This window comes from Rhineura floridana, chromosome 5, assembly GCF_030035675.1.
Source record: "Rhineura floridana isolate rRhiFlo1 chromosome 5, rRhiFlo1.hap2, whole genome shotgun sequence".
Classification (NCBI taxonomy): domain Eukaryota; kingdom Metazoa; phylum Chordata; class Lepidosauria; order Squamata; family Rhineuridae; genus Rhineura; species Rhineura floridana.
In genome coordinates, this window is record NC_084484.1 from 44,611,509 (window position 1) to 44,638,544 (window position 27,036).

The following is a 27,036-nucleotide window of genomic DNA, read 5'->3' on the forward strand; positions in this document are numbered from 1 at the left end:
TATTTTTTTCAGAAAGTCTATCAATTTTTGGTGAGATTACCCCATTCCAATCACCCATGACACACCAATGATCATATGAAAACTCTGACAATTTTTCCATAAGTCCTGTGTAAAACCTTGTTTTATCTTCATTGGGGGCATAAATACCCACTATCAAAATTTTTATGCTCTGTAAAGTAATTTCAACCCCCACAAATCTACCACTATCATCCAGTAATATCAATTTAGGAAGCAATTGTGGGTTAATGTAAAGAACAACTCCTTTTTTTTTTTTTGATCCAGCCGAAATAAATTCTTCACCCAAATTTTTACAAATCAAATATTTGGAATCTTTCTTCTTAATATGAGTTTCTTGTAAACAAATTATATCCAATTTTAATTTTTTCAAATAATGAAACACTTTCTTTCTCTTCTGCACCGTGTTGGCTCCATTTATATTCCAAGTTAGATATTTGTAATCCATCTTTAAGCGTGTATTTTAAAATGTACCTGATGCTCCCTTTAATCCATCATCTTCCTTCCCCTCCTCTGCATGTTCCTGTTGACTTTGTTTCCCAGGAATTATATCCATATCTTTGAGTTTATCTTCTTCCATGTCTTTTGAAGCTTTTCTCAAGAAATCCCTTGCTTTTTGAACAGTATTCAATCGATATTTCTGTTGTCTGAATGTAAAAATCACTCCTTCTGGAACATCCCATCTAAATTGAATTTTGCATTGCTTAAGTTTTTCTGTAAAGAAAGCATATTCTTTTCTCTTACGTAAAAGTCTAATAGGAATTTCTTTCATCACCAGTATTTCCTTACCATCAATTTTAAAGGTATTGTTGAAGTGTTGTTGTAATACCATATCTCTGGTCGTCTTTTTTATAAAGTGAACAAGCACATCTCTTGGAATTTTTTTCATTGTTGCATATCTGGAATTAATTCTATAAACTTTATCTATTTCAAATTTCATCCGATCTTCATTCAAATCCAGAAATTTTACTAAAGCATTAACAATTTTATCTCTGATGTCTTCACCTGTTTCCTCAGGGATTGCACGGAATCTCAAACAATGTTCTTTATTTCTCATTTCAATCACAGCCATGTAGTCCAAATTTTTTTCTAATTCCAGATTTAATATATCTGTTCTATTCTCCAAGATTTGTACCTTTTCTTTAGTATTTTTTGCATCCTCCTTTATTTGCCCAATTGTCCCTTTAATCTCATCCACTTGTGTTTTAATATAGTCTTTTATATCTATCAATTCAGTTTTTATTTCCTGTTTTATATCACTAATCCCTTCCATTATTTTTTGAAACATATCTGGGGGTATAGCCCCTTCCTGTGGATCAATTGAACCTCTTCGCTCCTGAGCCTTAGCTGCTTTTTTAGTTGTCATTCTCAAAAGAAGCCTTTAATTTCTGGTATTAACCACTATTCCAAAACCTAGAGGCAGTCTATTTCTTTTTTTTTCCTCCACCAACAAAAGAGTTAATATTCCAGGCCTGTTATTATAGTCCGGCCAGCACAGTTCTTATCTACGTCCAGGAATGCAAAACAATTCTGGTTCACAACACCAAGCGATTAGTAACATATACGAACAGCAGATTCGTCCAAAAAGAAATAATCCAAGGAGAAAAATAGTCCAAAATATATTTCCATCAAATAATAATTACCTCTCATCCATTTTTAATCTTTAAAACTCCAAATTCAGGCCAGTTTTTTGTCATAAAATATATATATATAAATTGTTTACATTTTCTTTCTTCCTTAATTATATTTAAAAGAGAAAAAGTATGACTCACCCAGATTTCTCAGTTGCTGATTCGTAAACAAATCCCTTTTATTGTAGTAATTTAAGCCAAATGATAAGATTTAGACAGAAGGAGGCTCGCTGGTTAAGAACGTTTTTAGGAAGAAAAAAAAACGCTTCGCTTTTTTTCAGTACAGCTTGTTGGAAGTCCTGACTCCGTCTTCAGCCGATCGGTATGCCTTCTTATCTCAGGGAATTCCTGATCAATTCCAGCAGCCGACAGCTCAACGAAGTCCTGTGGAAAATCTGATCGGTTCACCTATACCTTGGAGAACATTTAAGCCAGTCAAAGTTTCCTCTTGGCTGGCTTTTAAACTGAAAAAAGCTTCCTCCGAGGCAGAGATCTCTCAGAGACAACCACCAGCTGGGCACTCACTTCCGGGAAGTCACATTAAACACTTTCTATGTCTGGAAAGCTAATGAGTCAAGAAGAAATGTAGTACAACCTTGCCTGTGACATGGTTGTTTTCTATGTGCAGGGAATCTTTGACATAGATTCACCGTTTCATGGCTCATGGAAGATGCAGTTTCCACAAGGGCTGTCTATGCCAGGGTGCCAAACATGGAGGTGGGTGGGAAATGGGAAAGTCCTCCCTGCTTCCTTTTCCCCACACACCCTGTTACTGCTCCTGTCACTGTCTCATTAGGCTCAGGGAAGAGGGAGGTGTTTGGGGATCAGAGAGGGCTGGCAGGAACGGAGCAAGGTAGTTAGTCTTCCAATCTGAGTGAGAGAACAATTTCAGGGCTTTAAAAGCTCACTTCACATTAAAAGCAGGGTTTTAAGAACCCTTGAAGTTCATGTCTGAACCTGACTCTGGACATCTTCATCATTATCCCTAATAAGAATAACCTGGATGTTATAAGGCAAGCTATTGAATTTTTAACCAAACACAAATCCTAGTAACTACTCTGGACCACTCTTAGTTTGCCTTAGCAAAATTTGTACAGTGGCAGCAGCCACACAGTGATAAAGTAATGGGAGGGGGGTGAGACTTGCATACCAAGATGGCACTATAGAAGGCACTGGGGCTATCTTGGAAAGACCAGCCTACATAGCAATTCTCAGTGCCAGGAATGGTATCCTCTGTAGAGGCAGGCTCATTTTTAAAGCCACCTCACAGGAAACCAATCATTCCTGGCCCTTCACACCCTCCATCAGAATACCTTCCTGCTTGCTAATGGTTCCCATAACAAATCCCCCACGGAAGACTGAAGGGATGGTATGCAACAGAAGAGTTCCTCCTTCATGTCCTGTGAACTACACATTAATTCTGACTTCATTAGGGCACACAGAGAGAAAAGGTTACTATTATATGCTGAAGTCTTGGAGAAACTGATGCCTCTGTCATTTGCCAGATTGTGGATATTATGTAAGGTGGATGCCCATACATATAAGATAGAAAATAATTACCTAATCCAATACAAAAAGAGTTTGAGAATAAGTATTACTGAGTACTCTCAGTAACATCAGAAACAAATTCTTTACAACCCCAGTTGATCAAGCTCATGAGCAAAACCCCAAGATTTTAATTGATTGGGTTGCACAACTCAATTTCCTAAAAACCCTAATGGTTTCAGACACTAGATTATCTATAGCTCAGAGATAGCCAACAAACAATCTGAGAGAGTGTACCTTCTTGATAGTGACCCAGATATCTCCCATCTCAAACTTTTTATGCAACAAACAAGAACGCTCAACTCAAGACTTTCCAAAGGCAAGTCTGAAACCTATCTCAGAAATCATGGGAAATCTATTTCTGGAGGATTTCCCAGGGTTAGAAATTTGACAGATGGAAATCTGCTGATGAGTCAACAGTTGATTTGCTTTGGAAAGTACAATATATAGGCAAAAGGCAGTACCAGGATTTCCAGAAGTGTGTAACTGAAAACCACACAATCCTCCTACACATGTTGATTCAACAGTAAGTTGCACTGTGTTCAATGACGTTCACTCCCAGCCTAGTTAAGTGCAATGCTCCAATTACTGGAGGAAAGCTAGGTGGCTGAAATGCAATCCAGAACTCCCATCCCCAAGTTTATCTTAATCATGGTCACCCTCAAATCTTTAGAACTACTTGATAGGTGGGCCAGAACAAAAGATAACGGAGCTAGATCTCCTCTGCTCCCTCCACCCCCAGTAATTCAAATACTAGGGAAATGTGCATAGGATTGCAGCCTAAATAGCTACAAGACTTTCAAAAAACTCACCTGGTCTTTTTAGGAGACCACAACCCAAGGCAAGAACAACATGACCATAAAGTGCTGGACTGTTTTGTCATTATTCATTGTCTGTCCACTGTCAGAACATGAAGTACAGATAAGATTTTTCGGCCATACATACAAGGAATAACAAGAAGCCAAGAATGTAGATAATTTGAAAGAGTTCAGTTCACCCCAGAGAAAAGTGGGAAAATGTATGCACAGAAAAGCACCAGGAGAAACGAATATGTCCAACACTCCCAGACCTTCCTCATCTTACAGTATATATATATTGACAATGTAACCATCTATTCTGGATCAGGCACAAAGCCTTGGCTCTGTCCTGATTTCTCCTTCTCATTTGCCCGTTAGTCTTCGTCCCCAACTGGAACAGAACAATACACATTTCTCCCATCTATCCTTACTCCCATCTTCTTCCCTTCCCTCTTTTGTCATCCCACTGTAGAAATTTAAATTCTAAGTTCTTCGTTCCTTTTGCTTGATATTCTGTGTCATATACAACTAATGGCACTATATACACAAACAAACAGAATATTTTCATATTTTCTGCACTTTGTACTGCATGTCCCCTTCCCCATCCACAGAATAGGTACTATTTTGAAAAACGTGCTATAGGCCTCTGATTCTAATGCAATCAGTCAATCAGAACCATTTCCAGTTGGGGAACATCCAAATAAAGATGAGCAATTCCCTTTGTGTCACTATTTGAGAAATAGCAGATCACCCCTATGTTACAGAGGCCCATCACATTCTCACCACAGAAACCGCACTTTGTCCACCTGGTAGTTCCAGGCTTATACCTCTGACATTTACCAACATCCATTAGATGGAGAATTGCCAAATAAGGAATAAATAGGCCAGAGTTACTAGGAATCAATTAATTGTATTACAGTGCTTTTTAAAAGGATAATTAGATATACATACATTATAAACTAGCGATTAGTAAGAATAAAAATGGTTGAATAGTATCAGTAGGTAGGTTCTGTCTCTTGAGTCCCTACTGGTTCCAGCTGGTAAATATAGCACTTACATCTGGCTGGTAAAATCACAGTTTTATCAATTCCTCTGTAACTCTTACAGTGCAATCCTAACTCTATCTACTCAGAAGTCCTACTGAATTCAATGGGGCTTATTCCCAAATAATGTGGATTAGAATTGCAGCCTTTAGAATTAATATGTAATATCTGTCACTGGAGCCCCCAATGTGGCACCTATGAGTGCAACAGTACTCTTGAGAATTTCCTCTGGTACCCACAAAGTTTCTGAACCCCCTCCCCCAGCTCACTGCCTATTCATTTTGAGGTGGTGAGGATAATCAGCTTTCCTTCTTGAAGAGAACATAAGTCTGAAGCTAGAAGAATGACACTCTTTCCCACTTCTTCTTTCAACTCTGTGTTCTTTTGTGCAAAGTGCTATTGTCACTGGAGCAGCTGAAGAGAAAACATAACAGCCAAGATCATAGGCAGGAACAGGGAGAGATATCGGTGACTAGAGAAAGACCTACCAAGGGAGAAAGCGGGGTGCTGCAGAAGACAGAATGGATTAAAAAGCCTGTGTGTGTGCACACAGAAATCAAATCCAGAAAAAATGATCCTCTTGAAATGTCATTTTCCACCCAGATGACATCTGTCTCTATTGACACAATCGTGTGCTTTCAAGCACTACCATGCTTAAGAAAACAGATCCAAAGCACCTATCTTTATGGATCCTTGTAATTTTTTACAAAGGATTCCCCTAAAGCCATCATCTGTGTCCAAATATGTGTTCTGTGATTTGGTGGTGGTTTTGTTGTCATCCCATGTAAAGATCATGTATTGGGTCTATGTTTTTGTAGTCTTGACAAACACCAGATATGTGTGTGTGGGGGTTCTGTGTAGACTATGACTGTGAACTTTAATTTTATGGTGAGTTTTTAGGGACCCTGTTTAAAATCATGCAAGTTCGGAGGGATCTATTTTAATTCTACCGTATCTGACTTTTACCCCAACCAAAGAAACTGTGTGTGTCTATGTGTGGACACACTCTGTTGGGGTGAGGGAGAGAAGCAACTACAGAAAGTGGCACCCATGGCACTTTTTCAAAATTCCAAATGAACCTACAGGCCCCAAAGATTGGTAAACTCTTTATGTAACATTTCTTAAGTTGCCAGTATTCTTAGATTTTTGTTTAATCCACTTAATATATCACTCAAAGATTGAACCCCCTTTAGGATGCACACCTTAACATGGTGAGGGGGCTTGAGAGTGTTGAAGAAGCTAATAGCAATGCCGATCCTAAAGTCAGGATCATTCAGACCATGGTATTCCAGATCTCTATGTATGGATGTGAAAGTTGGACAGTAAAAAAAGTGAGTAAGAGAAGTCAACTCATTTGAAATGTGGTGTTGGAGGAGAGCTTTGCGCGTACCATGGACAGTGAAAAAGACAAATAATTGGATGTTAGAACAAATTAAACCAGAACTGTCACTGGAAGCTAAACTGATGAAACCAAGGTTATCATACTTTGGACACATAATGAGAAGACACGATTCACTAGAAAAGACCATAATGCTGGGGAAGACAGAAGAGAGTAGAAAAAGAGGTAGGCCAAACAAGAGATGAATTGATTCCATAAAGGAACCCACAGACCTGAACTTACAAGATCTGAACAGGGTGGTCCATGACAGATGCTCTTGGAGGTCGCTGATTCATAGGGTCGCCATAAGTCGTAATCAACTTGAAGGCACATAACAACAACAAAGACTGAAATTCCATTAAAAGCTTGTATCTCTTATTGTGAACTTGGAGATATTTTAATTTATCTTAGTAAATTTTACTAATTATCTTAAGATCTGTTTTTGTCCAATCCTGATCTGAATAAATGTAGAAAATGGGAAGAGAGAATGTAATAGGCAGTCTTAACCTTACGGTCTCCATGTACTAGGAATCACACCCTTTGTTCCAGGGTTTATAATCCAGTCAATGCACAGCAAACACAGTCTTCAAAAATACATAACTCTTAATTAATTTCCTGATTATGGTGCAATTTTGTTTGTTTTGTTTTTCGTTCGGAGCAGCACTTTCCAGACATTCTCCCTCTTCATCTTCATTAAGGCTGATGGCTTTAATGAGCTTCCATTTCTTCTTGTTTTGTGTCCCTGCTTGTATGTTTTCTCTTCAGTTATTGGACTTATTCTTTTTTAAAAAGTTGTTTGCTCACCTGAATAACTTTCTGCAATATCAGGAAGACACCCCCCCTTTTATTACAAAGCAAAAGGGTTAAAACACACTCAAGGTAAAGGCATTTTTCAAGAGGATGTCTTGAATCTGGGGACAGACGGAGGAGTATTGTGTTTGCTAAACAACACCTGTGGTCTAGGAATGGGTGAATCTATTTTGTTTCTCTTAGTTTCTACAATTTTAAATTCAGTTCTCCACATTTCCACATTAGTTCACCATCTTTTGTTTTAAAAAAAGGTTCTCCTGGATATTCATCAGTATTTTAGTGCAAATTTCTTCTGATATACATTTTCGTATATAATTTTGCCTTAGTAAACAGTTTTATAAAGCATCATTGCTGAATACAATGCAATTTTGTATGCTATCTTCACTAATATATGCATTTTTATGCACACTTTACATCAGTATATGAACTTTTGTACACATTACGTGGCTGGAGAACTGCAATGCAAAATTCAGAGAAGTGTGATTTTTGTGGTTGGTTTTCATGCGTTTTGGAAAATGCAAATTAGATTCGCCTTTAACTGTGAACTGAATCACATTTCTCCTCCATCCTCACTGCGGACCTAGACAACTAGTTTGAAAATATGGTTCTGTAAATTGTGGCTACCACTTCTCCATGTGGCAGGATGAGTAATTCCAGAGAAGCAACAGTCAGAAGTTGCTTAAAACCATTCCATGACCAGCAGTTTTCCTTTGCAGCCCCTCTATACAGGTATCTTTCTATATTTGGTGTGGCAAACATACATCTTTAAACCCCAGCTGAGAGAAATGTGACCAAGGTAGGAAAAGGAAAAGCAATGAGTGAAGGAAAGGACAAGCATATTCCCACCTGCCACTTGTTCCCTACAAATCACACTCACTTGATCACTTTGCAGTGGAGAAGGAACAGCTGGTGTTCCCAAGTGCATGCTTACTATTGGCATTGCAGTTCTACCCTAAAAGGCAAAAACAGTATATTGGGTGGAGGCAATATCTTACGGTTACAAATAGCATCACAACAATATTCTAAGGGCCCCTCTAGACTGGAAGTTTTATTGTGGTTCTCTTCTACAACATATAATTGACACAATTATAGTACATTAGTGATGGGTTTATACTGGACCATCCACACCTAACTGCACTTTATTAATTGTTCTGCAATGCTTACCCAAGATTTGTTGTCACCTGGAGGGTCACTCTTGCACTACAGCGCAACGTAAGTGGGACAGAAACAAACAAACAAAAAGCTGAATCAAGACTAGAATATTTGTGATGTAAAGTTACAGAATTTCAGCAGGAAGCTATAGGGCATGCACCAGTTGGATATGAAGCAGCATGTCTGTCCCAAAAGTGCCCCCATATTTTTGCAGGCGGATATGGTATTGAAAGTGGATTGCATTATCACCGCCCTGATACCATCATGAGCACAAATCATTATGAATGCACAATATAAAGGACACGGGGGAGGGGCTAAGAAGCTCAGTATCTCAATTATGATACTGGCCTATAGTCTAGGTCATTTCATGAGAACAAACCACTAAATATACACTATATTCCATTTTGTTCCTTTCCATCTTCTAACTTGTTCAGGGACATTCAGAAGGTATGATGTGACAGAAGTGTACTTGTATTTATGATATTAATACAGTAGGGCTCTGCTTTTCAGTGTTCTGCTTCTTGGTATTCCGCTAATACAGCAGTTTTCTTTGGGGTTGGGTCCAGAAAACTACAAGTGAGGAGGACAGAGGGGGCATAGCCCCCCTCCACAACAAACAGCATGGGAAGCAGCCAGGTTCCCCCCCACAGGACCTGTGGGGCTCACACGGGAGGCCCGGCATCCGGCCAAGGCTGGGGCAGGACATTGCGCATGGGGGGGCCAGACACTCGTTTCCCTCCGACCCAGGGTCTGGGTACCTGGCACCCTCCATCGGGTGCCATTTTATTGTCGGTGATTCAGTCTGTTTACAGGCTGATCACGAAAGGCTCCTTCGCCTCCTTCATAGCTGCTGCTGCCGGAGTAAATCCTCCTCACTCAGGGAGGTAAGCAACTTTAAGGTAAGCAATGTGTGTGCACCAGCCTGCCCTGGGCCCTGGCACTCGCACACATGTCCCACCTACCTACCTACCTACCAGGCCGGGGGGTGGGAGGTCAGGTGGGCGAACGAGCGATCGAGCAGGAGGAGAGCGAGCAGGTGTGGGCAGGCAGCTCCCTCCCTGCGATAACAAGGGCGAGTGAGCGAGTGCACAGGGGGTCAGGGGGAGGGCAAGTGAGTGGGGGGAGAGGGCAAGCAAGCGAGCAGGCAGGGGGAGGGCAAGGGGGAAGACGAGCAAGGGAGCTGGCAGAGACTTTCAAATGCATTCACAAGTGAAAAAATGCTATGTTTCACTTTTTGGCGATTTTCACTTTTCGGCGGGGGTCTGGAACCTAACCCGCCATATGAGTGGGGCCCTACTGTAACTTAGTCTGTTGCAGAGGGTTGAAATGTTCAAAATAAATAGGGAAGGACCGTAGCTCAGTGCTAGAGGACATGCTTTCGTGTACAGAAGGTCCCAGGCATTCAATCAATCCCTGGCATTTCCAAAAAGGGCTGGAAAGGACCTCTGGCTGAGATCATGGAGAGGCATGGCCAGTCACTGCAGACAACATCAGGCTTTAGGAGAAGGATAGGACTGCAGGGGCTCTCTGTCACCTCTGCTAAAAAGACCAGTAACTTTTGCCTCATTCTCTCCTGAAAGTCTATCCATTCCGGGTGATTACAAAAACTCTGCAAATAAGAACTGATGCCTGGATTTGCTTTTTTCCTCCTCCATTCCTGTCCCTTTTCCTTTTGTATGTCTTCAGATGGAAAACCTGAAGGAAGGGACTGTCATATCACCGGTAATTGTAAGCTGCATTGCATGCATTTTTCAACTGGACAGTGGGATAAAAACACTTTACATGAATAAATAGACAATACTGATCTAGATGCACCTGTGGCCAGACTTGGAAGGAAGCAGCTTCCTATACTCCTATGAAATGCCACAAGAGCAGTGGAAATCCAGACTTCCCATTATCATTAGCAGGCTGGCTGAACTGCTGATGTTCCTTCCTGTGAAAAACTAAGTATCTTTCACATGTAAGTACTATGAACTACTAAGTCATCATATAATAGACATCTCTTTGCAGGGCAGTGGTGATAGAATGTATTGCCACAAACCTGTTTCCCTTTCCAACTGAGAAATTATGGATGTGGTAATAAAACCATCATCTGGACTAAGTGTGATCAGCCCACCTCTGCTAAGATCATTATGATGTACAGAATCCTCATACTCCTTTGCATCTGCTCACCATATAAATAACACGTGTGTTACACACTCTTGGTTTCTGTGATACCTAATTCGAGCTGTGACATTGGTGAATAATAGATAGCTACAAATACCTTACCACCAATATATTCTGACAAGGAGTCATTTATTTTATGAACAATGACAGAGTATGGCAATTTTAAAATTAAATAGTGGCAACTCACAAATTTTTCAGGATATTCAGTCAGCAGGGTTGAGTTACCCAACTCAGATAGTACAACAAACAGAAATGCCTCACCTCAGCATTCTTTGGATTAAAAGTATTCAGTCATGCATAGACAAATCTAGTAAATGCAATAGAGTTAGAATGTGGAAAACATTTATTTTATTGGTGTAATTTGATATATATATTTCTAAATAAGGTTTTATGTAAAATGTATGTTTTTAATGGTTTCCAGATCTATTCTTAATCCAGAGCAGAGCTTGGAAAAGTTACTTTTTTGAACTACAACTCCCATCAGCCCCAGACAGCATGGCTGAATTGTAGTTCAAAAAAGTAACTTTTCCAAGCTCTGATCCAGACTAATGCCATTTTCAAAACTTCATCTGTGTTGTAAAATGTATTCTCTGCACACATCTATTCTTTCCATATCACTTACACTGAAATAAAAATTAGTGCAGAATTCTGTTGCCTGGTTGCAATCAGCAGACTTTCTCTCTCTAAACTCATGGATGGATGGACATGGGAAGCAAAGTAGCCAACGAACCTCCAGGTTTCAACCTTAATTTTATGACAGAAGTACTTTTGTGATCAAAGTTCCCAGAACTGAAAGTCTGATTACAAACAATGCAGAAAGGAAATGAGACCAACTTGGGAAGCAGCTTATTCCAGCTGAGATTCTATTTATCTGGTGAGATTCAATACCAAACGGTCCAGAATGCCAAGGGAATTTCTGTTCCACTGAATCCTGTTTAACAGCTGTAGAGTTTTCTTTTGACTGTCACTACAAGGCAGCTGTACTAATCTATTTGCATTAGTTTCACCTGACTGCCTTGTTTAATGTAGGCATCAGCTGATTTGGGATCAACACAGCATTCAATTAAAATTCTGCTCTGAAATTTCCCAACTTTCCAAACTCCCCAAATTTCAGGTTCATATTTGCTGGAACATTTGCCTGAATTTTAGGTAGTATCCCTTTGTCTAGTACAGCCTTTCCCAACCAGTGTGCCTCCAGATGTTGTTGGACCACAACTCCCATCAGCCTCAGCCAGCATTGCCAATGGTCAAGAAAGATGGGAATTGTGGTCTAACAACATCTGGAGGCACACTGGTTTGGAAAGGCTGGTCTAGTAAAATAAAACTGTTTAATTTATTAAAAATGTCTTAGCTTCCTCACTGCCTATGTTCTTTAAATTTAATATGACCACGAAGTACTCAATTTTTTAAAAACAAGAGTGGATAGCAATTACAGCTGCTATTTCAAAACTAAGGGGTTCTGCAGAGTGGCAACATCTCTGATGAATTCCATTGTATGCTTAGAAGCTTTAATGTTTGATATGAACATAAAAAATTGAAGCCGGCAGGATGGGGTGTGGGGATGTTGTTTGGGGTCGACTTTGCCCATTTTAAAAATTAAATTGGTAGTGGGGGGAATGTAGAGTTGCTCTTTGAAAATACCAGTGTATGGTTTTTCAGGGATGCAGGAAAATGGAGAGAAGTTTTCAAGAGTATAATTTTACAACATTAGTATCGATGAGTTCTTAAGAGTGATGCCTAGATGAAAATATGCCAGCTCGTTGCTTGGATGGCTGGGTACTTTTGATTTTGTTCTCATCACCTCTAATCTATTATGTGCTTTAGTTTTTAAAGTCAGCCTAATCTAGGATATTTATATTAGTACTTCCAACCTCAGAGAATATAATTTAAATGAACCAAGACAACAAAAATATTATTAATCCCATTATACATCTTCAGTGTAAAGTGGATTTCTGAAGGCAAAGCTTGCTAAGCAGGAATCAAATACTAGTTTTCATGGGCCATGACCAACACACTGTCCGCTACACCTTACTGGCCCTGTCATAGAATCATGGCACTTGGAGGTCATCTAGTCCAACACCCTGCTCAATGCAGGATCTGCAACACAGGATGCAGCTACAGCATCCCTGACAGGTGGCAACCCAGTTTCTCTGCTTAAGCACCTCCAACAAAGAAGAGCCTCTGAAGGCAGCCTGTTCCTTGCTGTACAGCTCTTACCATTAGGAAGCATCTCTTAATGTTTAGCTGAAATCTCTACAATTTCCATTCATTGGGTCTAGTCCTGTCCTCTGAAGCAATGCAGAACAAGTCTGCTCCATCTTCTGTGTGACAGCCCTTCAAATATTTGAAGATGGCAATTACATCTCCTCTTAATCTTCTTTTCTCCAGGCTAAACATGCCCAGCTCTTTCAGCCATTCCTCAGAGAACTTCATTCCCAAACCCTCCCCCCCCCGGACACTCTTCTCTGGATACATTGCACTTTGTGTCTGGAGTTTTGTGTTTGTCACTGTCCATTATACCTCACCAGGTCTCTATGAAAACACATTTTGAAACACCTATCTCTAATAACTTTGCATGATTCTCCCTACTTTCCCATCTCAATCTGAAAGACAGTGACAAAATGGGACACTACTGCAAATTTGGTGAAATAACAATTGCAACAGCTGCAGCACTAGGGGAACTGAAGAAGACCTGCCCTGGGAGTGAGTATCTGAGCATCTGGGTGCTTACTGCTTGCTCCTCTAGGTTGCTGTCTTTTGAGACAGCTGAAGTCCCTGGTAAGTGCTTCAAGGACTGGGACCCCCTGCCTGACCCTGGCTCCAGAGAGGGGCTCCAGTTAATCTTGCAGCCTCTTGCATCAGCTCCTGGCTGGGTCAGAAGGCATAGAAGCCCAGCTGCCCTTGGGTGGTATGACTGCCGCAGGTGGGGCCATCACCAAAAGGGTGACACCAAAGGGGATCACCCCTTGGGGAGTTCCGAGGGCTGAGGTGCTACCCTCTTCTATTTCTTTCTTTCTTTTTCCTAATCAATCTGGAGGAGGTTGGGAGTGGGGAGGGCATATGGCTCATGTATAGTTCCTGTGCAGGGTGAGAGCCTGTGCAGTGAACTGAATGATAGGAGAAAGTCGCCAGATGCCTTCAGAGTGAGAGTCTGTAACTGGCAGAAGGCTGGCCCTCCCTGAGTGTGAGACAGAGGGGGAGTAGATGTGCCCTGTATGAAAAATATTGAGTGTGTCTGACTGTTCTCAATTCTTGCAGAGGCCAACTGAGATAATTGGCTCAGGTAGGTTTTGCAAGTACTCCTGGATAAAACAGATTATCTTGACCAGTTCCAGTCTGGGTTCAGGCCTGGTTATGGGACTGAATTGGCCTTGGTCACCCTGATGGATGACCTTTATCGGGAGAAGGGCAGGGGGAGTGCAACCCTGTTATTCTTACTTGATCTCTCAGCGGCATTTGATACCATTGACCATGGTATCCTTCTGGGCCGACTTGGTGAGATGGGTATCGGAGGCACTGCTTTACAGTGGTTCCGATCCTATCTCCAAGGTCATTTTCAGAATTAGGTGATTATCTTTCGGCCCCCTGACAGCTGTGCTGTGGGGTGCCGCAGGGCACTATCTTGTGCCCCATGCTGTTTAACAATTATATGAAGCCCTTGGGAGAGGTCATCAGGAGATTTGGGGCAAGGTGTCAGCAGTACTCTGACGATACCCAGCTCTATTTCTCTGTAACATCTGAACCGGAAGAGGCTGTGCAAGACCTGGACCACTGCCTGGACTCAGTGGTGGGCTGGACGAGGGCCAATAAACTGACTCTGAATCCTAGCAAGACGAAGGCACTGTGGGTTGGTGGTTCCCGAGTTCAGATAATTGGTCAGTTGCCTGCTTTGGATGGAGTCTTACTCCGTCTGAAAGAGCAGGTTCATAGTCTGGGGGTGCTCCTGGATCCATCTTTGTCACTAGAGGCTCAGGTGACCTCAGTGGCTAGGAGTGCCTTTTACCAGCTGTGGCCGTTTCTGGATAGCCTGACCACTGTTGTCCATGTACTGGTAACCTTTTGGCTGGATTACCATAATGCACTCTATGTGGGACTGCCCTTGAGGTTGGTCCGGAAGCTGCAGATGGTGCAAAATGCGGTGGCAAGATAGCTCACTGGGGCAGAGTATTGCCAACATGTCACCACGCTGCTGAAAGAATTGCACTGGCTGCGCATTTGCTACAGGGCCACGTTCAAGGTTCTAGCTTTGGTGAACAAAGCCCTATACAGATTGGGACCAGGTTACCTGTAAGACCATCTTATCCCTTATATACCAAATCAATCACTGTGCTCTGCAGGTGAGGGCCTCCTGCAGATACCATCTTATCAGGAGGTCCGTTCTGCACAACATAGGAAACGGACCTTTAGTGTGGCAGCACCTACCCTGTGGAATTGCCTACCCTTAAATATTAGGCAGGTACCATCTCTGTGATCTTTTCGGCGCCTATTGAAGGCCTTCCTCTTTCAACAAGCCTTTTAAGTTGAGACCTTGTCCCAGTCTGCATCTGGGTTGGAATTGCTTTTTAATATGTTTGTAAACCTTTTTCTTCTTTTTTCTTTTTAAAGTTTTCTTCAAAGCTTTTTAAAAAATGTTTTTAAAGATGTTTTGTTTTAATGTATTTTAAAGACTGTTTTTATGATGTTTTAAAGTGTTTTTTCAGAGGAAGGCAATGGTAAACCACTTCTGAATACCGCTTACCATGAAAAACCCTATTCATAGAGTCACCATAAGTCAGAATCAATTTGAAGGCAGTCCATTTCCAAAGTGTTTTTAGTGCTTTTGTTTGCCGCCTTGGGCTCTTGCTGGGAGGAAGGGCAGGATATAAATTAAATAATAAATAAATAAATAAATAAATAAATATAAAACATGAGAATGGCTTTAAGTTGTTATGAGTCATGTTCTTCTAGAATGGATGTGGAAGTGGATGAAGAATAACTCAGTAATTCAGCTGGACATCCTGTCAATAACAGTCAAGGCACGAAGGATGGATGGATTTGGGTTCAGCAGGAGAAAATATATACAGCGCATTTAAACTTGTACTTCTGGGGGGGATTTTTTTTGAAGTCATACAAGGAAATTATTTTTTCCCAACAATTTGGGAATCACTGGTTTAAACAGGACATTTAGAGTTTATTATCGGATAAAGAGACTACTAGACAATTTGCTCAACAGGGATGGAGGAGAAATTCAATTCCGTTTGCATTTAAAGGCAAAACTATCAAATTTGCACTTTCTGAAAGAAGATGAGAACCGAAACAGCCATCCTTCAAAATTCGCATGTATCTGGATTTTATGATGCAGTTTTCCAAGCAAACGTTTACAAAAATGAATATATTGGGGGGAAAGTGTGCATAAAAATGAATATATTAGTGAAAATAACATACAAAAATGCACTATATTAGAAGAAATTGCTTACAAAATGTGCACATTAGTGAAAGCTGCATACAAAAGATGTGTTTAGTCGGAGAAATTTGCACCAAAATGCTGAAGAATTTTCATGAGGATTTAGAAAAAATATCACAAATTGCTACAGAAACATAGAGAACTGAATTTAAGATTGGAAAAATGAGAAACTGAAAGAACTGAAATTGACAGATCCTTCAATCCCAACTCAAGAATAGGTTTTTCTGGCGATAAAACGTGAAAATTGTTGGTGCCAGTCATGTTCCCAGGGCATGTTATATGGAGGGCTCCACCACAGAGAAGCTCCTATCCCATGTCTACCTGATGTATTTCCCCAAGTGGTGGGACATGAAGAAGGGCCTCCTTTCTCGTCCTAAGGATCTTGAGAAGCTGAAACAGGGAGAGCTGTTCCTTCAGATATCTGAGTGCCAAATTGTTGTATTTCCATTGCTATACCTCTGGCCCAGTTCAAACATTACCTCTGCAGTTTAATTTCCACTTCTCTGTGATCAACTCTGACATTGCATTTTTAACATTTCAAAATGCTGCATCAAGGGGGCACTTTCCATAGCAGTATCAGATGCCCAAGGTGTTCAAGGGCCTCATGAGATATTTATATGCAGACATTATCAGTGTGATGTGGGATGCAACCAAGGAGGAAAGGCAACCATACTACAAAGTAATATGTGAGCTTGGTCTCTGCTGAGCTACATTGAGAAATCGCATCTACAAGAACAAACAGTCACACAAAAGAATATGCCACCTCATAATGCATACTCTTTATTGGTGCCCTTTAAGAAGATTACTGGTTGACTCTGCTTTAGATTTCAGTCTGTAAAATGGAGGGGCATGTAATAAATTAAGTATAATTAAGAGACTGTGTCAATGTAATAAAATAAGCCAGAGGGTAGCATAGAAGGAAAGGAAAATTAAAGACAGCTACTTGAGGCAAAGCAGTGGTATTCACTTGTAACACAGGAAATATTAAAGCCATGACAGGATTACAGTAGTCCTTTATCTTGTCCCTAGTGCAATTCCTCTAGGATGCACACCTTGATGTGGTGAGGGGGTTTGACAGCGTCGAAGAAGCTGAGAGCAATGCTGTCACCAGTCTAGACCAAGAGGCTACACTCCTAGCAGGGTCACCCAAGGCGGAATGGTCACAGCTGAGACACCAGACTAAGATGCTTTCAGACTCAGAGGAAGGCAATGGTAAACCACCTCTGAGTATCTCTTACCACAAAAAACCTATGAACAGAGTATCCAAAATGCAACATGAGATAGTGCTGGAACATGAGACCCCCAAGTCAGAAGGCACTCAGTGAGCTATTGGGGAAGAACAACGGACGAGTAGCGCTGTGACTAATGACACCACTGGTTCAAAGCCGAAAGGAAGCCCAGAGGCTGATGCGCACGGATATGAAAGGAGAGCCTGGAGTTGTAGGACATACACAATAGGAACATAGAATGTGAGAAGGATGAACCAGGGATAACAAATGCTATTGGAGGTTGTCGGTTCATAGGGTCACCATAAGTAGTAATCGACTTGAAGGCACATAACACACACAGTGTAAATCAAAGCCCCAAACCTCCAGGATTTTTCCAGTCAGAAATGAAACAACAACAACAAAGCCCATGCTGAATTCATCAATCTGACACACTTTTCAGGCCACAAACAACTGATTAAATAAACCAGCATGGGGTGACAGAGTAAAAGTGCAGTAGAGAAATAAAGAAGTTTAGGCCCTAAAATAGCAGAGAGGCACAGAAACAGAAAAATTCCAAAGTTGTGTGGCCTCACCCCTCCTTGTCTTTACTCTTTACTGTCAGATTCAAGAATTTTTATAGTTAATAAATCTAAGTCAGCAGTCAGGAATAAAGGACTCTGTCCAACAGTCATTCCATTCGTGCAACAGACTTCCACTCATGCTACAGAAATTTCTCCACCACTCTTCTCCCCAGCAGCTACCCCCATCATCAAAATCTGCTCAAGAGAGTTGGAGGACTCTCTGGAGCAGATTTTGGGGCTGGCAAGGAGAGGAAGGGGAAGTCTTGTCACATGAATGGAATGCCACTTACCCAGCACTGGATACAAACCCAAGAGCTCAACTTCTTTCCAGGAAGATCCCGGTTGATCCAAGTAGGTTTTGAAATCACTGCTGATCAGTGGCAGCTGCAAGACCTGCTTGGATAAGCTACACTCCAGAGTTCCCAGTGGGAAGTCAGCACCGATCAACTGATCAACCCTGTCCAAGCCCCACTTTTCGCAGGGATTGGCCATACTCCTGAATTCCTGATTATAAGTTCCAGAGTGTAGTTGATCCCTGTGTGGCCTGAAGTCATTACCAATTAGCTAATTGGCAATGACTTCAACTCCCACTTCTGTCAGGGATCAGTTCCACTCAGGAGCTCTGACTGGGGGCTTCCAAGTAGAACCAATCCCAACAGGGCTTGCATTTGGCACCAAATTTAAAAGGTGCAAAATCTAAGCTCCCATGGCCAAGGAACAACTGGGAGCACATTTTAAGGCTTCCAGTTGTTCCTTTGCAACCATGTCTTTATCTGCTGCACTTGGGCAGGTGGGTATGGTTTGGGGAAAACAGCCTCATAGGTCAAATTACCAGACCTAATTAGTCCTGTGGGCTGCAGGTTCCCTGCCATTGCCTAATCTCAACCCAGGCTTTTTTTATAAACTCTACATCCAGGTCTACTAGGAAGAGACATTTTGGGATGTTCATAACATCATGGGAACAAGCTGGTATAGCACAGTGGGGAGGAGAGCCTGGCTGGGAGTCCAGACTTTGTGAGTTTAAATCCCTGCTCATGTCTCCTGGGTGTCAAGGGCCAGCTAAAGATCACCCCCCCAGTGAGTGGCTCAGGGATTATGTGCCCTGCAACCTGTGCAGCTGTGGGCAAGCTGCATAGTCCCAAGGAGCAGAGTTGCCCCCCAGCTGGCAGTTGCGGACAAGAAAGGGACTGGCTTGTGCAGCTGTGGCAAGCTGAGCAGGCCCTAGCCAGCTGGGGAAGACTAGCGTCAGAGGGAGGCAATGGTAAACCCCATCTGAATACTGCTTACCATGAAAACTCTATTCATAGGGTAGCCATAAGTCAGGATCAACTAGAAGGCAATCCATTTCCAAATTTTTAACATCATGGTTATGAACCATGCTCATGCTCGGCTTCCAAACAATAGAGGCATTTAAGCAGGCACTGACCACTATAATTGGGGATGCGGAGAAAGCGCCATTGGCCATAATTTCATAATATATTTGGAGTATATGCGGTGCTCATCTGGTTAAAAGTGTTCATGCCACCTTCAGTTTTATTTTCATAAGTTATGGTCTTCAGCTTGGAATTCTGGACTGAGATTGCTGCATATTGTTATGCACTGAAGAATGGAAAATCACTATCCTTCCTTTTTTTGGCGCATAATTTACAAGGGTCAAATCTTCTTGAAATCTAAGAATGCTACTGTGAAGACTTCTGGATTTGTGGGGCTGAACACTGGCGAAAATTGCTTTGTTTTATTTCTTAGTGTGTCCCCTTGCCCGGCCATACCCCTCACTGGCCCTGCTTCATGCCTTCTTCAAATGCTTTGCCTTGTTAAAATGGTCCTTGAACTGTGATGATGCTTCTTGCTTGCCTGCATAGAGAATGAAGAGGACGTAGAAATATCTGACTTCCGTCTGGTGGGAATGTAGCCTATTGTACAAAGGTATACATCCATTGCCCTGCCCACTTTTTTGCCTCTGGCCCCATCCAGCACAGGCCTGCAATCCCCAGAAGACTGCCCATGAGGGAATGCAGCCATCAGACTGAGAAAGATTCCTCACCCCTTGTTAAATTTCACCCAGAACCCTATAAACGTGTTGGCAATTTCTCAAGCACTGTCTGGCCTGGATTTAGAGCTCCTGTGGCATCTTCTTCCCCCTCATATGGGTCTGTGTCATAAACATAGGATGTTTTGGAATCACTACACAGCCAGAATGATACGCCATACTTTGTGGCATATACTGCCTAGTTGGATATCTTCCTATGAATGTCTCTAACAGGTCATCAATTGTAATATTCTTATATAGTACAAAGCATTCTAAAAAAGTATTGGCACACGTATCACACATGTTGCACAGGAGGGCAAGCTTGTGTCACACACTGGTAGTTCAGTGTTGAAGGGGATCATCACATTTAATTCTTCTGAAGGAGGCCAGTGACACTATGCCACAGAAGCACTGAGGATAACACTCAACAACATATTTTGCAAAGAGCTTCCTAAGAACAGAGAAAAATGCTAATCCTTGTCCGAGGGTTGCCTTTAAATTTGGCCACCTGCTGACATAAGGATAAGGGTTGTTTGCAAAGACAGTGATCCAAATAGCCAAATTAATATATTTTGCACAAAATGATAGCTACAGTGAAAAAGGTAACAGTTCTGCTGGATCACAAAAAAAGTTTTTTAAAATTCAGGTTTCGAAAGAGATATTGTAAACCTGTGGAGTACTAGTGATCCTTAATATAAGTTAAGGGACATGAGTAATTAATATCTTTTGAAAATAGATACAATACTGAATTTTCAACCCTTGTGTTCCTCTCACACACAAAATATTATGGGCAAAGCATCTGTAGACAGTATGAGCAAGGAACACATTTAAACAGCACTTGGTGGGTCACTTTGATCTCTAATATCTCATGTACATGGTTTTGTAAGTTGCCTCAGTGATTCCAAAAGAAGTAGAATTGACCCCCTAAACCATACAAAATACAACAAACCATCGATTTTTCACTAAATGAAGGAAGTGGTCCCCTGCAACAGAACATGTCAATTTACATTTTATCATGACTGAGGAGCATGGAACTGTGGGCACAAACATTTTATAACCTCCCTCCCCAAGCTGTATGCTTGACTCCCACCTGTTAGTGGAAGTCTAAAGGTAGCCCTATGTAGAAAGTAGTGCATGTGTAAAGGAGGCCAGGTCTGCTTTCTCCCGATGGGGTGCAGTTGGCAAGCCAACCTAATCTGGTAAAAGGCCCTCCTAGCCACAGAGATCACTTGAACCTCCACAGGGTCCAGGAATGCCACCAGACATTACAGTAGGGCCCCACTCATACGGCGGGTTATGTTCCGGACCCCCGCTGAAAAGTGAAAACTGCTGAAAAGCAGAACTCATTGAATAGAGTGGTGCACGATGCCCAAAAACCGCCGTAAAAGCGGAACAAGCGCCGTATGAGTGGGGCTTTAGTCTAATTGCATTTAATTGAGACCGCTGCATTAGCGAAGTGCCATAAAACGAAGCACCGTAAAGCAGGGCCCTACTGTATATATAACAGAGGTCACCAGCCTAACAGAGGTCACCAGCCTAGCACTCATGCTCCTGGGCAGGACCTCCAAACTCTGCGATCTACGCCCTGGGCTCCTGCTGGGAGGAAGGGAACATAAATCAAGTAATAAATAAATAAAAATAAATAATTTCTTCTTTTTTTAAAAAGTAAGCCTCTAGCCCTCCTAGAAAGAAAAATGAAGCAAAATGTGTAGGTACCCTTCTAAGCAATTTCTGTGAAATGAGCCCAGTTAAGTGGGTACAGGACTGCAGCCTGGGCTTTGCTTTAGGGTTGGCTTTGGGGGGAAACAGCATTCCCGTGCCTTTAACAACTGCATGGCAGGCAGACATTCAACAGTACATTCTACTCCACCTGCAAAAAGAGGACACAAATTTCTATATGACACAAAGATATAAAAATCTGTGTCCTCTTTTGTGAGTGGCTCAGAGAACCAAATCCACATATAGTGAGCTGGGCCCAGATAATCCTGTTGGCACCCCTGAGCATGTGTGTGTATATATGACACACACAGGTGTGTGTGTGTGTGTGTGTGTGTGTGTGTGTGTGTGAGTGTGAGAGTGTGTGTGTGTGAGAGAGAGAGAGAAAGAGAGCTACCCTGAATATTTGTCCTGGAACTGAGGAATGCTCCTTGTTGTTATTAGACAGCAACAGCATCAGTTTGTGTGCATTGGGGGATGGGGATCAATAGAAACACAGGAACGTAGGAACCTGCTTTATACTGAGTCAGACCACTGATCCACCTAGGTCAGTATTGTCTACACTGACTGTAAGCAGCTCTCCAGGATTTCAGGCAGAAGTCTCTCCTAGCCCTACCTGGAGATGCCAGCATTTGAACTTACTTTATTTATTTATTTATTTATTTATTATTTAATTTATATCCCGCCTTTCCTCCCAGCAGGAGCCCAACTTGGGGCCTTCTGCATGCAAGGCAGATGCTCTGTTGCTGAGCTTCAGCCCTTCTCCACAATACTGTGTGATCTCCACAGTCAAGACCAGTAGGGCATAGCTGACTTCCCATAATAAGCATGAGACTGTCTGGGGTGGGGAGAAGAAGCAAGGACTGTACCCTCTCTCTAATTTTGTATTATGCCATGCTCCCAACAGCAGCCATGTTGCATTCTGCCACAGCCTCAATACACCCATTTTGTCACTGGCACTCACAGCATTCTCTCAAATTCGAAATGTGACCACCGGTCCAAAAAGGTTGGTCTAAAGATTAACAGTGCACCAAAATGCTATAGTCATATCCTCTCTAGCAACCAAAGAAAAAGTTATTGCCCTGTCCCTGTGTAGCACATCCACATTAGATAGGTTACATGCATCTAGTATATTTTCCAATTGCAGATACTAAAAAAATAGCCATCCAAAACAACAACAAAAATATCAAACCAAGCTGTCAGTATCTTGTGGCACCTGAAAATGTACTGTGGAAAAGGATAAACTATGCTTGCTAAGGTTTCCTAATGACGAGGAAAAAAATTCCCTGGCTTGCTCCTTTTAACTATAGCCTGACCTACCAAAAACAGCAGGTGAGGCTTCCCCATGGCATGAGGATAAATGTTAAATCCCTTGCTAATATATGGAGATCTACCTGCTGTTCAAAGCCACAGAAACACTGAACCAGCAGGAGCAGAGGAGGAGCAAAGTACGCACCAGTATATTTTCTCATTCACGTGAAGCTGTAGTTTGGCTTAGCATTATATGTCAACCAAGACATAGTTATGCTGACAACATAATCACATGGTCATGCCGACCCTGACTTCACTTTTATTCTTTGCAGTCACCTGTTGCAAACCTTGAAACCTATGCAAATGCAGTTACATAATTAGTATACAAGGGCATTTTCTGAGAAGTTAGCCCCACAATGCATACAGTCATCAAAACATACTATCAAACTAAACGAGACTCAATAATACACCAAAGGGCAGAGAAGTAAAGAGAGGTGAAATGAAATATAATCTGAAATATTAGGGCATCTGTCAGTTACTAATTTAGAGACTTTCAGTAGAAAATGTAAGACTTTTGAAAGAGAAAGGAAAGGAACCAACATACAAAAAACTTTTAAAAAAAAGAACTTTACATAACCAAAGCCTGCTTATCCATGACCCTGTCACTGCGCACACGCACACACAGGCTGCTTCCAGATGATATGTATATTGAGCAATCGTCCCGATTTGTTTTCACAAAATTTGGGCTGCAGTTATACAATATTACTGTCAAATAGTTGTTATGTTGCACTTTCCACTGTAGTTTTCCATCACTTTTCTTACTACATAAAGTCTGGTTTAATTAGAAAAAAAAAAGATTTGTTGTATTTATTGCAATCTATCTGCTTTCTTGAGGTGGGTTATGAAGGTGCACTTTTATTGCACGAAGGGCATATATTGGCATCTACCTGAATGTATGACACTGTGGAAATGCCCAAAGTGCTATGAGAGTCTTTTCTCAGTTGTGTGATTCCACCTCACTGGAGTCTATGTGTAAATGTTCTAACCCCGAGGGCTTATGTTTATGCACATGAATTTGTGCTTATGTGCTCTTAAGGTCCATTTTCCATATTACTTTTTCCATTTGTGAATCTTAAAATTTATGCCTGTGAAAGCATCACAAACGAGTCCAACATTATATTTAAAGGACCCAACTGTGTGCAACATCTCCAACCTACCGATCTGTATCTTTCTCACCTTCAAGGTGGAAAGCCGCTCAGGAATGGTGATTTTGATGGAAAGGTGCTAGAGGAGAGAATGTTAGGAAGCCACTCCCACCCCACCAGACTTCTGCAGATTACTGCACTTTGTCAGAGAAAACTACATGTAGCTGAGGTCACATGGTCCTTAGTAAATAAAGAAATAAATAGCATAGATGGATTACACAGACAATAGCATGAAGTAATCTCTAATCTGAGCACTGAAGGTGGAAGGAAAAGTTCTTTCAAAGACTAGAACAGCCACCACATCAGTGCCCCTTCACCATACACACTAACAACTGTTACAAGTGCCTCTTACATAATTTACAAGCATTTTCAGTTAGGCTTAAAATAGATTTTAATCAGGTAAACAAACCTATCTCGTTAAAGCCACTGTAGCCCAGCTCTTGCCTGCTTAACCCCAATTCTTCAAGGTCCAAACATTCAAATCCTGGGGGACACTGGTAACCTTCTTCTGATGGTTTTGAACAGTGTGTATCTGGAATTGCTAAATTATTCCAGGTTATGTTTCTGTTGGGACAAAAAAGAGAAGCAGTTAGCCCAGCTGAACAATGCAAACAATGAAATCAGCAGAAAGAGAAAATTATTATCAGGGGCTAAGAATTGTCCAGAAAGGAATTTAACACTGTGGCAAAAAATATGAAATGTTTTAGAATGGAGAGTGAAGATTTGGAGGTGAGTCCATCTGTATGCTAGTGCAATGTGGGAAGAAGTATCTTTGAAAGGATGTGCCACGTTAGCTGCTGGGTTACTGTAGTCAGAGGCTCTGTGCCTCTATAGTGTGGCATCCTAAATCAGTGGTTTGCAAGCCTTTTTTTTAAAGGAACTCCTGTAACATGTTTTGTTATCCTGAAGAACCCCAATGCCCTCTGCCCCCCCCCATTTTTAAAAAAGTAAAATCTGGTAATAATTTATTTCACAATTACAAAATTTTGCAGAACCCCTTCAAGATAATGACAGTTGAAGAACAAATGTCCTAAATAAACACTTGATTTTCTTCTTAAGAAATTGGTGTCTGTCCTTTAGGGAATATACATAACATCTTGCACAACTCTAGTACAATAGAATATGTAAACAAAGAGAAATTTCCCAGAGGTTGATATTTTTTAAAAAACACAACCCTGAAATACAGATTTTAAAATACAAATATTGACATTTTGAAGCTAAAATATGGGATGACTCAAGGCTAGATAGTAAAATGACTACTGATACAACGGATGACAGAATGTGTTCACCAAAACTGATTTTAGCTCTATTAGCACTCAGCCAAGATCATGACTACTCACAGGCGTCTCTGGTTGCCCATTTAAGGGCAATGCTGACACTGTCACACACAGGCAACTCTTAGGTCTCAAAGTCTTCTGGAGTTCTGATAATCTTACATTTTATCTGTCTAGCTGAACTCTACTGAATCCCTATAGTGTGGGGTAGATGGCAGTGAGTTTATTAAGCTATTTAATGCTGAATCCTCCCTCTAGTTTTGATCTTCATTTTCTTGAATATTCACATCACTAGCCCACACAGAAATATCACAGCAAGCATAAAAATGAGCTGACAGGTTATAAATGAGAAATAATGGTGAGCAGTAGAATTCCCAAGAGAGGAGCAGTCTGATCCTGTTCTCTGAGGAATTAGGTTTGGGAACTGGGCTCTCCATTTTCATTAGAAACCTGGGAACAATGTGAACTCCACTTTATAAAATTCACACGTCCCCATCTTCTGAAAAGAGCAATGGCTCAAGAGAATAGAGAAAAGCTTTGGAATGATCAGAAGAAGTTATCCCTCAGCAAATTGAGATTTAATGTAGGGCAATACCCTGAAGGAGAATGAGAGAAAGGATAGCTATTAACATGAGTCAGCTATATAGGCAGTCGTAAAGCTAAAACAAAAAGAGAAGAAGGCACAAGTAATACTGTGCTGGAGCAACCCTGTCGCTGTCTTTATACGTCCTCCCCATCCAAGGAGATTAGAGCAGGAGCATTTTAGTCACAACAGCCCTGTAACAGAAAACAATGACAACCCACCCAAGGCTACAGAGTAAAGTGATCATGAAGGCGGACAGGGCTTCAGGGCAAAAGAGGAAATTCTGGTGCATGTCATGCTGGAAAGAAATACGGAACCTGACTACATTTCCTCTTCTAAGCAACTGTATAACTATATTATAAGGGAAGGTCAGTAACTCAGAGGTAGAAAGCACACTTTGCATGCAAAAGGTCTCAGGTTCAAACACCAGGTAGGGCTGAGGAGGAAGTCTGCTTGAAACCCTGCAGACCCGCTGCCAGTCAGTGCAGACAATACCGAGCTAGATAGACCTATGGTTTGATTTGGTATAAGGCAGCTGCCTGTGTCGCTAACTGTTAAGGACACAAGAACCTGTCCTACTTTGCATGTACAAGAGTCAGAGCAGTGTAGCAGGGCTCCTACTTGGAGGAAGGGCAGGATATAAATCTAATAAAGAAATAATAGATAAAACGGCCTTTGTATGTTTCCCTGAGCTTCTTGGAGAAGTGTAGAATATACATGTAATAAGAACAACCTTTATATATGAGTGCACGCACACACACATATATAAAGCCACCCTGATGGCAGTGATCCGAGGTACATTGATCTTGAAGTAAATTTCACTGAAAGCAGTGGGGCCTATTTCCAACAACACAGATTGCACCATAAGAGGGGATTTGAACCAAACTAACACTCTAACTGACTACTGGTCGTATTTTCATTAGTAAAATTCAGAAAAATTATAAATGAAAATGATCTTCCATGTTATGCATATGTCTACAAGAAGATGAAATTAATATAAACAAGAGAGTGAAAAAATAAGAGACTGTTGTAGTAGGGAAGCCCACTAAACAAACAAAACAGTTGTTGTGTGTGTGGGGAGGGGAGAGCCCAGTATAACACAGGGTGAAAGACTAGGCTGCCTCAGAAAATGGAGTTAGATAAGTAATTATAACAACAGGATAATGAGTGTGAAAAAGTGGCAAGAAAGAGATTCAGAATTCTCTCAAG

The 27,036-nt window shown here is 41.4% G+C and overlaps 1 protein-coding gene across 2 annotated transcripts in view; it reads right to left on the reverse strand.

Moving 5' to 3' along the window:
- NALCN (sodium leak channel, non-selective) overlaps positions 1 to 27,036 on the reverse strand; it is a 281,346-nt gene that overhangs the window by 207,458 nt on the left and 46,852 nt on the right. For both annotated transcript variants that reach the window (XM_061629379.1, XM_061629378.1), the window contains one exon: positions 24,380 to 24,534. In XM_061629379.1, coding sequence (XP_061485363.1) covers positions 24,380 to 24,534 — 155 coding nt within the window. The remainder of the gene's footprint in view (positions 1 to 24,379; positions 24,535 to 27,036) is intronic.